We start from the raw sequence: 12,685 nt of genomic DNA, 5'->3' as shown, positions 1-12,685 counted from the left end.
AAGCAGATTACTTGTGGCAGAATGGTTTTGCTTGTTTTCTTTGAATGCAGGCAGAGATACTGGCACATAGTTTGAGTCATGCCAGAAAGATAGAAGGTAAAAATATTCTGAAATGACTGTGCCAAGAAGCTGGAAAAGAAAAGAACTCTAGCTTGCATACAAGAGGGTTCTGAGCTGGTGTGTGGTCATGAAGCTTTTAGATTAAACCTATTATTTGCATTCTGCAGAGTCAGCAGAAAAAAAAGTCATCCCAGCATAAAACTTCAGAGGCCTAGTCACTCTTGCAGAGAGCTAGAGGGCAGAGGTACCGCTAACCCTCCGAGTTCTCACTGCATCCCTTCCTTAGGGAGATTTTCCAGAGGGGCACTTTAAGGACAGTAAGACACCAAAGCATCTTATCACTATCAAATCATACTGTTAGACCTTAAAATGTTTTAATTATAAATGAAATGTAACCATAACGATGGCACTGCCCCTGGTTACGAACCAGTAGGTCAAGCAGTCCCCCAGGGAAGGAATTCTAACGTTACAGTGCATTGTGTAAGTCTGGTCATGTACCTGCCTGCTGTGCTGTCTCCGTATTTGCACTTTGGGGTTGTTATCTCTAATCTTATTAATTGAAGCTCCTTCTACAAGCAACAGCACTTTGCATTAATGCCAAAAAGCTCTGTCTGGTAGGGCATGACAGCATTTCCGTTTCCATTTCCATTTTTCTATTGCTGCAAGCATCCCCGGCCATCCAGCGACTGGTAAGAGGCCACTTGGGGGCGATGTTTGCCAGAGAAAGCTCTGCTTTCCCGGCGGTTTTGTAAGCTATTAAATACACATTGCAATAGTTTTAAACAAACGCTGACGAATTTTTGACACACCACCAAAGCAACAAACCCCAAGTATACCAGAAGGGGTATCTATAGAAAAAGCCAGCAATTGTTCCTAGGCCACTAAAATTCAAAGCCTTATTGTACTTCAGGTTTAAGACTGAGTTAGAGAATTCCATAATGAAAGAATAAATAGGAAAATGTTCTGTGGGATGCCCCTCTCTGACTGCATTGTGCATCTGTCTTAATGAGCTGCTACAGAAAGCAAGCTATGATGGAAAACAGCTCTGTAATAGCAGACAGGCACTGTGTATGTGAAGTTATGCTGGGAATTTAAACTAAGGTGTAAACTGCAGACTAAACGTATTACTGTGACCCCGTGTCACAGGCCAGTTCCCTTAATAAACAAGGATGATAGATAAAGAGATGGAAATACAGAGCAAGATGTGCAGTGCCATCAACCACAAGCTTCTGCTGATGAGCTACTTGAACGAAAATCTGGAAATGCATTTTCATGGTTGTGCTTCTATAAGAAGCCATTTCACAGTGAGGGATTTTATAAGAACATAGGAATAAGCCACACCACATACTCCTGTTAGAAATTTCTCTACATATGCCTTGTGATACCTTGAAGCCTGGTAATCAATATTGATTATAGTTCCTATGTTATTAAGCAGAGTCCAATGAGACCTTACATACCTGCTCAGACAGAGAGCTGCTGTATTTTTTAGACATCCTTTTCTTCATGGTTTCCTTTACAGATTTCACCTTTTTGCCCAGAGATATACGGGAGGCAGAGGGCGATTTGATCACTTCTTTATAAACAAAGTCTCCTTCTTTGCCCTGTAAAACAAACCAGGGTTAACACCTATAAAATATAGATCCAATTTCTTCTCCATCCAGCAGTCACTGCAGAGGTAGCCAGGCAGGTGCAGGATGGTAGTGTGGTGTTCTGTTTATCGCTTTAAATTCTCTGTTGAGACCTTCTAAAACTACTGTAGCCATCTGCCATAACTTAAACTTAAGGCCTGACTTGTAACTTTTCTGTAGGTACTTTGTGTAGATAGTTCTGGGATCTGTTGGCATGTCTTTGTCCCTTTGGGTTTCAGGTAAGTATTTGACTTGACAGAGCTCAACGATCTCAGGCTAAGCCCTGCTGATGGGACATACAACAGTAGTTGCGTCTCATGTTGCTCGGTACTACACAGGACTCAAGGTACTTCTGAAATCCTAGCCAAATATCTCTATATATACACACAGATACCTGTATTTGGCTACTCAAATTTATGTTCTATTTTTAGAAAGGCATTCAGCTAACCCTTTGATTACCATCTTTGTGGCTTTACTGTGGATTTTTGTATTAAAAAAAATGCAAACAAAAGCTACTAAATCCATCATCCATGGTGGAAGGTTGCACTTGCACACCTATTCTTAAAACACAGCCATAAGCTGCTGCTGAACTAAATTAGCTGGTCCACATTTAGTGGATGACAAAAGCTAGCTGCTTTGAACGCATTTAACCTTTTCTAAACTGGCTTAAGATACCTAGCATTTACTTTTGCCACAAGCACACACAACCAATTACCATGGATCAGCTAACATTCTGCAGAACTTGTATGACTCAGCCCTTTTTCAGATATTCCAAGCTGCATGTTAAACACAGTTCTTCATCCTACAGCACTTCAGGAACCACAGCTCAGCAGCTCTATTAGAGTTCTACCACCACTGCCATCAGTACAGATGCACCAAAAATCACAACGCAAAAAGGGCCAAAATCTGCTTGGCAGCAATCAGATTGATTACTGACTTTGGTCTCTGACTTGGTTCAATAATCCCTTAGAGGAAAACTTAAGTACACAAAGTAACAGTAAAATAAGTGTATGCTATATTCTACATAAAGGATTTATTCCCCTCCTCCCCAAATTTATGCATGTTTGCTACTTTACTGATGTTCTGCCAAAAACATTCTCTGATGTTCAACTGATAATTTATTACTGACCATTCTATTTTTTTCCCTTTACAAGTGATTGCAATGTCTTTGCTAACTTTTGGTCTTTGAGTAGAAAATAAGGACAGCTCTTTGCCTTTTTGGACATCCTCCCCCTCCCACCCGCATTAAGTTAGTGGACTTAAATGTTTAAAAAACAAAACAAAACAACAACCTTGATCTGCATATATTAATTAATCTGGCACACTTTACCTGTCCCACCATGCGAGACAGGTGATGTTAGTAGGAAAACCGTTAACACCTAGAATTTAACTCTCTCCAATATCAAAAACATAATCTGAACAAAACACGTCAAATTAGCTATGTTTAGGGATAATCAGTGTAAGTTTGGAATTCAGCTTTTTTACTGAGTTGAAAATTGATGAATAAAATATCCATCCAGTTTTGACCGATAAAGGGGGAATTTATGATGTTAAAACGACAACAACAACAAAACGTTGCTAACAAAAACAAAAACCAGCTGTTTAAATGCTGACATGTAAAATGTTTCACAATTTAGATTTGTTTTAAGTTAACAGAGAAGTTTTCAGAGCCAAACTTGAAACAGAAAAGAAAAAAAAATATGGACAAAAAGAAAAAATGTCAACAATTTCATTTGATGTGACATTCTGACTCATTTCTGTTCTATTATTTTTAGCCACAGGCTGACCAACAGAAACACTAGGATCAACATGAGTAACATAAAATGGAATTAACTCTCAGGGGAGTTACTTTACTGTATAGAAAAAGTTCTCTTATAGACAAAGGGCTCTGTGTTCAATTGTGCAGCACCCAGAACAGCTGGGTTCTGGTCTACTTCGGAACTTGTAGATACAATGAGAGAAGAAATAATGCATCTCTTACAAAATGACTTCCACCCAAATAATCTGCCGATTTCCACTAAATGAAGATTTCTAATTATTCCAAACAGTTTTACCAAGAAAAGATAGTAGTTCTATGTTTTGCCAGGGGTGATGCTCTGAGGAAGTTAGACACAGGAATAGTCCACAGATGTGCCCCCAGATCTGTGCTTTGATCACTTGTTCCTGCCTCTTTACACATATGGTGTATAAATACTTATACACACATGGATATGGGTGGATATGTTATTCTCAAAGCTAAGGAAGTCTGTGGTTAACAAAGATACTTACTTTCTTGGATCCCCAAACTGCTATTATGGACCTAAATTACACTTCAGTCTATTATAACTCTATTGTGCATTTCATTTTCTGCTATTTCAAGCCTGAGCCTTCTCGTCTTATACTCACCATTTGGTCAGAATTGTTTCCGATATGAAGGGAACGATTTGTCAAGTCAAATCCTCCAAAGCTGCAGGTTCTCTGCAAAAAAAAAGGATGGAAACAGTTCTATCACAATGACTAGTTCACTTGAAACACTGTGATTTGAAGAACACCAGTGAAAACACACACATCTGCAAAAATGGAAACAAACAAACAAACAAAATGATGGGAGATTATAAACCAAGAATGCTGTTAAAAGCAATTTGAGTCATTTGTCTTTTCCAGAGACAACTCCTTGGCCTAAGGTCTGCTGCTGTTGAGTCATCTATTGCCTACTCTTTTTAAAAAGAAAAAAGGCTTTCTGGTCTGAGGAAACTGTTGATCTTATGCATCAAGTTTTCCAGGTTGCTGGCAATTCCACCTCAGCACTCCCATCTGCCTTCATAAATTAGTCCACGGTAGCACTGAAACAGAGAACCACCAATCTTTTAAAGCATCGAATAACCTACCTTCTGGGAATTGCTGCATGCACTCCATTTCCACTGAAATACAGGGAAATGCTACCTTGTAGGGCAAAGCCCTTGGAAAGAGGAGGGAAAAAGCCACCCAGCTATCTGTAAGCGTTGTGTCCCCAGTGATTCAGTAACCCCCAATTCCAGATTAGGTATTTACCATCACACCTCTGGTGGCACATGGCAGCTCTGCTACTTCTGGGAGAAAGTACGTCATATTTGCAGTGGCACAATCACCTGAGTGACTCAGTTTTGGCTGAATGCACTGGTGCAGTTTATCATAATCATCCTGCATAAAAAAGAAAATCAGCACTATGACACCGCTTCCTTCCTAAGAGCAGAAGGCAACTAAGCTCAGTACAGTTGCATTTCCACAGCCAAAACCAGATTGTGTAACAGATGAGTCTGCTAAAGCTTTAGTATTGCTTGAAAACAGACCAGCCTCTTAGGGGGCTCAGAGAGAATCCAGCTTTTGCCTTGTAACCTAAAAGGTCAAACCTTTGACTTTTTTTCTGGCCACATGACCAACCAGCTGCACAGCACTCAAATACCCGCCCCTGACAAAAGTCTCAAAGGGCAATCCAGGAAAATGAGGACATGGCTGCTGCAATGTACTTGCACAGCTTCAACTCCGGGCCCTAGGCAGGGGTTTTGAGAGAGTCGTATCTCTGTTATAAGTATTCTCTTTAGAGTTAGACCTGAGACAAACAGGAGAAAATTCTTAGAGCCTGAACCACTCCATGGGGTAACTTCAAAGAGACCTTAAGACTCAGCTTAAGACACTTTAAGCATCAGATCAGACCTACAAATGATTGCCAAATTAGTCCCGTGAGCGTGTACTTGGGAGCTGCAAAGATCCACCACCTGAGAACCACCAGGTGCTTTGCTTCAAGGCTCTATTCCAAAGAAACAAGCCCTATAAACTGTGCCACTTAAGAAACAATTAGATCAATTAGTTCTGTTAATGTGAACATTCTTCTTGCCCCATTCACTACTAATCAACATATGTGTTAAATGCTTTTAAAAAGTTTTATTTCCTGGCTTTACAGTGGGTGCTATACCCAGTGCTTGAATGCCAATTTTTGTACCCATCACGGCTCTACCAAAACTCAAATCCAACTTTGTCTATGCCCGCCCCCCCCCCCCCCCGCATCCAAAAAAGCGTTGTGATTTGAGACCAACCACAAGGAATAAGACGAGTTTTTAAAGCACAGCACGTTTAGCTCTGAGTAATGTTCTCCTGTGAAGAGTCCATTCTAACTAATCCTGCAGCGTATGGTAAATCCAACAATGAAGACAGGACATCTGGAACTGCTCTGAGCAAGCTCATCTGTCAAACCAGCCAAAGCTCCTCCTATAGCAGTCTTCTGAGACAGCAAAACGCCTGCTGGTTAAAAGCTTCTGCATAAATGTACCGTATTAAGGACTTTTATTGTTATGGATATTGTTATTCATTATGGACCTCCCCTACGTATAACGTTATCTTCAGCCTTCAATTCCAGTAATGACCCTGGTAATTCTGTACCAAACAAAAGGTCTGTGGATGAGGAAAGGGATATTCAATGGAATGGCCATGCATTAAAAAATATTATCATTTTGGGAGAAAAGAAAAACTGATGCTATTTGAAAATTTCATGCATGTCCAGGTCACTGAAACAAATATAAATGACAAAAATGAATGGCAAGGCAAGACATAGTGACCGATTCCACTGAATACATAGGCATTGCAATTTCCCTGAGGTTGCAGCAAACAAACATTAAGTGTTTCTAGGAAGAAGGAGTGGCATTAGCTCAAGTTTGCCAGCTTTCTGCGGTTTCAGGAAGAAGTGTGTTGAAAAAGCTAGTAAGAGCAGTGTGTCCCCACCTTTTATCTCATTGTAATGAGGCTGGAGAAGCAGTTAGCTGAGTTCATCAACAACAACAACAAAATGCTATCCATTTCTTCTCTCACTGTATCTCCGTGAATACACAAAAATCAGTCCAGACGGTTTTCATAAAGAAATTACTGTAGTAAGACCACTTTCTAGAAGAACTGAAAAACTTGTTTCTGACATCTGTATTTACAAAGACAGCTTTAGAAAGCATTTTTAACTATGCAGCATCTCTAGCCCAAACGAATATGCTCTTTTGCCTGAGATACCACCTACTGCTCAACCCTGAGAAGGACAAAAAAGCTTTCTCTTATCATTGTAATATCATTATGGGAAAACAGTGTCTTCTGAGTACAATATTTATGAAAACAAACAGTATCATGTCAGTGGCAGGGCAAGCAGTAAACGCAGAAGAAATAGCGAAGCAGCCAAGAGAAAATATTCATGCTACTGAGAAAAAAAAAAAAAAAAACACACCAAAAAACTCAATTTTGCATCCAGAGAACAAAAAGTGGACCATAAAAATATGGTCAGCTCCCACATGTTATTCAGGGAGACCGAGGCTGTGGGCTCTTATATTAAGAATAACTCACACCTGGGGAAATGAAGCAGAGGCCTCTCAAAATAAAACCTGTAATTCAAGAAGAAAAGCTGTTTTTACTGTATTGTTCACTGGGATATCTTGCTTAATGTTATGGGTGTACTGCTGTTTCCACCCACAGAGGGAGGGAATATACCTATATTTTCTACTAGACAAGAGACTGGTTCAGCTTTGGAGATCTGGCTGGCCCCAAAGGCAAGTTCCCAGGAAACTCAGCATCATGGTGAAGGGAATGGTCAAAACTGGGTCATATAGTCAGGAAGAGACTTTGGGTCTCTGGAGTGCTCAAATCACTTAATTTCTCGTACAGCACCATTTCTTTTTTTGGCCACCCCTTGTTCCTTTTCCACAGTGCTCTGAGGGAAGTTAACACCTTCACCTCACGCAAGAAAGGAGGAGCAGTGGCCAGGGACAGAGCAGAAGGGGCACTTTTGGTGGTGGTGAGCAGCAAGCAGGGGGGCAGCGTCTAGATAACATAAAACTCCCTGTCTTTCTGCAGCTGTGTGTTGACAGCGACTACAGAGCTGGATGGGCAACCTGGTGAGATGCAAACTGAGTTGTGAAGGGCCAACATGAGGCAATAACAGAGGGCAGGACAGAAACAGAGCACAGTTGACTAAGCGTGCTCTAATCCTTTGAAAATCTTGTATATCTCTCAGTGTGCCTTTAAGAGATTGCTGACTTCCAAAGCATCATAAAAACATTTTTATACTGTCTCAAAGCTTTTCATCAGTCATCTCGATTTCTGCTCTAAGGGAATTAAAACAAAAACACAGCATTTTGTCATATTTGCTCTTTCTCATCGAGTTACTCTGTGCACATAGAAACTGCAGACTCAACAAAACTCTTCTCTGATGGAATTACATCAAGCTCCTCATGGCTTACTCTTCCCGTATAGCTGAATTCCAGTGCTTATGAGTTTATAATGGCAATGAAAGCAGAAGCGCTGAGTTTTAGTTCAAAGTATAAAGCAGAAACAGTGTTGACTGCAACCTCACAGAAACTGGAAGACCACCTTCATGACAACTCTTTGACTCACAGACTTTTGGTGGATTCTCAAGAGAACCCTTTTAGTACAGCGATCCACTGTGGCAGCCCACTTCCTCTTGGCTTCCTCATCCTCCTCTAGCAGGCATCTCCTCAGGTCCTGCTTGTCGGCCTTGCTCAGGGTCCTGTCAGTAACGGGACGCACCAGCTGGGAGAGGTTGAGGTGACTGTACAGGCTTTTCTCCACCACATAGGTAATATTGAATTCGCTGACAGAGGTGCGCCCTCGTAGCCTTCTGTTTGGGAAGCCACAACCTCCACCCCCTTTCGCTTTGTGCCTCAGTAATTGCAGGTCGCAAGTGGTGGGGGATGCTCCTTTCCTAGCAGGGCGCTGGCAAAGAAAAGCTCTGGAACAGGAATAGTTAGTATCCATTTTCTTCAATCGGATCTGCTTCCTTACACTCTGAATCTCCTCCAGGGACACCAGAAGATGGTGCTTGTGCCTGTTGCTGTCATAAAAGCAAATGCTTTCTGTACTTACCCCATGGCTCAGCGAGCCGAGGCTCTTCTTCATTTCCCCATCTGTCAAGGAGCGGCAAACTTTCTGGGTCTTCTCCTCTTCTGGGTAAGAGAAAAATGTCCCAAGTTTCTTGGGAGGCTTGATAAGGCCACGGCTATCAGTTTTGCTGAAGGTCTTCACCAGCTTCCGGTTGGCTCCCCACGTATCAAGGCTGCTAGATGAGGGAGAAGTAGTGAGTGAGTCCGAGTCGTCCTCTGGCTGCTTCTCACAGGAGCCATCGAAGTAGAATTGCTTCTTGTGAACTCCAGAGTAAAGTGCCGATCTGTCATCCAGTATGGGCGAGTTGTCAAGTGAGTGCTCTTCCACACCTGCAGGGGGACGAAAGCAGGACAACGGATGTCACTGTTCATAACTCTCTAAGATCTTTCCCTGTAAAGTTTTATTTTATTTAATTATCAACAATCATCCACTTAAAATGGAAGGAAAACTCTTCCTGATTCAAGAAGCCCAGAAGGTATTTGCAGCTGGATACAGCTGAATCAGCAACTTCCACTTGTGAAGTGAGAGTTTTGGGATAACAATAAATAGACTATAACAGCATGTAAATAAAGCAAGTGCTATTTTAAGTTTCTCTCTTTCATCCGCTGCTAAATAAGACCACAGATGCTCTCACTTAGAAATCCTTGAAAAGCTGGAACTGGGATCTGTTTCTTATGTTCTTCTTCTGACACTTTCTACGATGGCCTACTAAACCTCTGCCCTAATGAAATTATGATAAATCAGAAATATACCCAGGGATTAAAAAAAAAAACACAAACCAAACCAAATGCATCTCTCATTTAGGTCCAGTTTTCAAACACCCAAAGCTTCTGCAGTAGAAAACAGTATTTGTCCCAGAAAGTTACAGAGCTGATCTCAGGGCTGAAATGAAAAGAGCTGGGATTTCCACAGGGGAAAAGGAACCAATTTTAATGATACCGAATTTACTTAACAAACAGATGCAAAGTAAAAAAAGCTAAAGTAGGTCAGATTGTGGTTGTGCCAATTTCAACACTGTCCTGCTAATGACAGAAACACATTGTTTTCACCAAATACATATTTCACAGAAAGGAAAGGAAACTTTCTGAAACACAAGTGGATACGGGAAAATAGCCAGGTCTCCTTTCTGGAATGGAGTGAAGGGAGAAAAGTACCCGGAACTGTGATTCCTTTTCACATTTATCATTTAAGAAACATTTTTGTCTAGTGTTTTCTACTGAGCAAACTACAGGCTCAGATATTAGATGAAGTAACAAGGAAAGAGTCAAATGAGAGTACACATCTTGCTCAGTCCTGCTTGACAAATTCCATGGCAGTCACAGGTATATATCAGAAACATCATTACCAAAATACCTATGATTTACTAAGGTCATTTATTCACTAATAAGGGGAAAAATCAACACAAAAACCATTAGTTGCCTTGTACAGGCTTCCTGTTTCATCTTCAGTCACTCAGCTGGCAAAACATATTTGCCACTTACTTGCTGAAAGCTAAGACACTGTTTTCCCAAAATAAAACTCACTGTGACAGTGAAGGGATAGCAGGTCACATCTGACACAACTTTCACTGCTGAGAACTTTGCTGGGGTAGATCTGTAGATTGGAACCTCATTTTAACTCCATTTTCATTGGACTGTCCAACTTGCTCTTTTTCTCCTCTAATTCTCAATTTGAACAGAAAATTGACTTTCTCCTGAGACTGGATATGGGCTGATAAACAATTTTAGTCCACTGAGTAAATATGTTTTCAAACAGCTTGTAAAATATGCATTGTGTGTCAACATCGTAACAGATGTTATTTGGAGTTGGTCCATGACACAAAGCCATAATGACACAGATGTAGATTTAAATGTTTTTAAATGCTATATAAGAGCGGTGCCCAAGAATTAGAACCTTCACTTAGCTCACTGAGGGAAGACTAACACAAAATACACATGGATTCAGATATTGGCATGTACTAGTGACTGTCAGATCACCAAAATTTGTATTTAGTGCAACAAAAGACTCACTAGCAGAACTGTGGGAGAAGGATCTGGGGGTAGGATACTTTAAAAACAATGGTAATGTATAAGGAAATTTGGAAAAGCTTTTCTTCTTTGTCAAGACATTTCTGAGGAGGGTTATGAGGAATCTTTCTTCTGGGGAATTTCATGTTGGTTTTCAAACCAAGCCTACTGTCATACTTTAACAAAGGCTGTTGAACACCTATGAATTTACTGACATTATGCTGATGCTACTACATCAAATACATTTCTCACTCAATCCAACTCTCAAAATCCTAGCCATCTAGGATTTCACATGACTTCATGTTTATATACTCGTTAAATAATAGCAGCAAACAGCTCAAGAGCCAATTTAGTCAACTGCAGGTAACTTGGAAGGGCAGATGGCAATCCCCAAATTTGACCACAGTATCTTCTGTGATCTTCCAGAGTCCTCTGACATATTCAAACGGGAATACAGACCTACATTATGAGATGTGGGGATGGACAGCATTTATGAAGCACTTTTAATTTGTCCTATGAAAATTTGGGTATGGGGAGACCTTTCTGATAGATATCTATTCCTAATGTGTAATTGACTCCTTAAGGTGCCTTCTACTTATGTAGAAGCAATCCATCTTGTTATTTAACAATATAAACTTTTTTTTTAAGCTACAGAATTCACCAAGAGCCAACCTATAAAGAAACTCCACAGTCCTGGATGAAGCACAAACTCTGAGTTACAGATGAATTACTCAGAAAAGCCTAGCATTAAAACAGAGGAGATGGGCAGAAGATGGAGAAAGAAGGAAGCAGGGCAAGATTTTTTGGAGTTCATTCAATGAGTTGGGGAGCAGGGGTGGAAAAACTCGGTGGAAAAAAACCTGGAAGGAACTGAGACACGTAAGTGGAAGACTGAGGGAGAAAATTAAAAAGGCAATGAAATAGAATTGCAAGTGAAGCACTGCGAGAGAAGGAATTAAGAACAAAACAGTTAACATGCTGAAGAGACAGCCTGGTCAAACTGTAGGAAGGCGCCTGCATGCCCTTGGGCTGCCTGGTCCTGCAGCTGCTCCCAGCCCTGCAGTCTCTGGCTGGTTGCTCCCCACAGCTTTTCCCAGACCCCCAGGGGGTAGGAAAGGCATCTCTGGCGTTCTTCCCTCAGAGCAGGGGAACACCAGCCCTGTTTTGTTTGCCCCTTCCCATAAAACATGTTTTTACTTCCAAGATAACCAGCTTTATGCCCTCTTTGTCTCCCCTGTGAGGTGAATAAACCTTTTCAGGCCAAGAGAGCTGCCCAGAGCTCTAAGCTGGCTGAGCCTTTCACTCCAGTTCGTTACATGACCATCATGCATGAGAGAGGCAGGCTCGATCATAAATCTGCCAACAGCTTCCTGCCACATACCCAAGACGATGCACGTGTTCTCCTTAAATACACTCAGAAGGATTCATAATACGGTTCAGCTCACTGCAAAGCTGAAGGGAATCACAGGGTCTGATCCTGGAAAGGCCACTGACAGAGAGAGGTAGCCACAGCTCCAGTAAGGACTCAAGCACGGCTTCACAGAGAGGATACTGAGGCTCAGGCTTCTTTAGTCTCTGAGTGCTCGCACACAGATCCAGGTCATCCAGAGTTAATTTTGCAGCATGGCATTCCCAGGGGCTGAACTGTTTCCCGTTTCCCCACCCTCCTTGTCCTCCTCCATTCTCTCTCCCACTCCCCCTGTCTCTTGGCAGCGCGGCTCATTCAGCAGTCAAACTGCAAGCAGGCTCCCCCTGAACCAGGAGTTAACATTACATGAGGCAGCAGCTATCCCACAAGAATGTCCGATGGAGTTTCTGTGCTTCTGCCACAGGAGGAGGCCATGTAGCACCACTGCTCTACCCATCAGCTGCTCCCCTCCCCAAACTAGTTACGAGCCTCACCTGTGCTGCCTCCCAGACCTCGGAGGAGGGAGCAAAGCGGCGGCTGCTCTGCTCCCCTCCTTGCAGTGCCGGGGGGCAGCCGGCTGGAGTCACTCCTGGTCTCGTTCCCTCCAGCATGGGGCACAAAACATAAACCGAGTTCTAATCTCTTAATGAAGGGCTCTTCAGCACCGCTCTGGGAACGCCTGGAGATCAGCAGTA

General features: G+C 41.9%; 1 protein-coding gene across 16 annotated transcripts in view; it reads right to left on the bottom strand.

The window, feature by feature from the left end:
* Nucleotides 1-12,685, bottom strand: part of LOC101789803 (SAM and SH3 domain-containing protein 1) — a 544,938-nt gene that overhangs the window by 20,346 nt on the left and 511,907 nt on the right. For 10 of the 16 annotated variants that reach the window (XM_038175902.2, XM_038175901.2, XM_027454335.3 and 7 more), the window contains 3 exons: nt 8,070-8,905; nt 4,074-4,145; nt 1,518-1,661 (listed from right to left, as the gene is read on the bottom strand). In XM_038175902.2, coding sequence (XP_038031830.1) covers nt 1,518-1,661; nt 4,074-4,145; nt 8,070-8,905 — 1,052 coding nt within the window. Of the gene's footprint in view, nt 1-1,517; nt 1,662-4,073; nt 4,146-4,718; nt 4,848-8,069; nt 8,906-12,685 lie in introns of all 16 variants that reach the window. The other 6 variants (XM_038175905.2, XM_072035898.1, XM_072035899.1 and 3 more) reach the window with 2 other exon arrangements.

This window comes from Anas platyrhynchos, chromosome 3 (assembly GCF_047663525.1).
Source record: "Anas platyrhynchos isolate ZD024472 breed Pekin duck chromosome 3, IASCAAS_PekinDuck_T2T, whole genome shotgun sequence".
Taxonomy (NCBI): Eukaryota; Metazoa; Chordata; class Aves; order Anseriformes; family Anatidae; genus Anas; species Anas platyrhynchos.
This window is presented reverse-complemented; position numbering and strand designations above follow the sequence as displayed.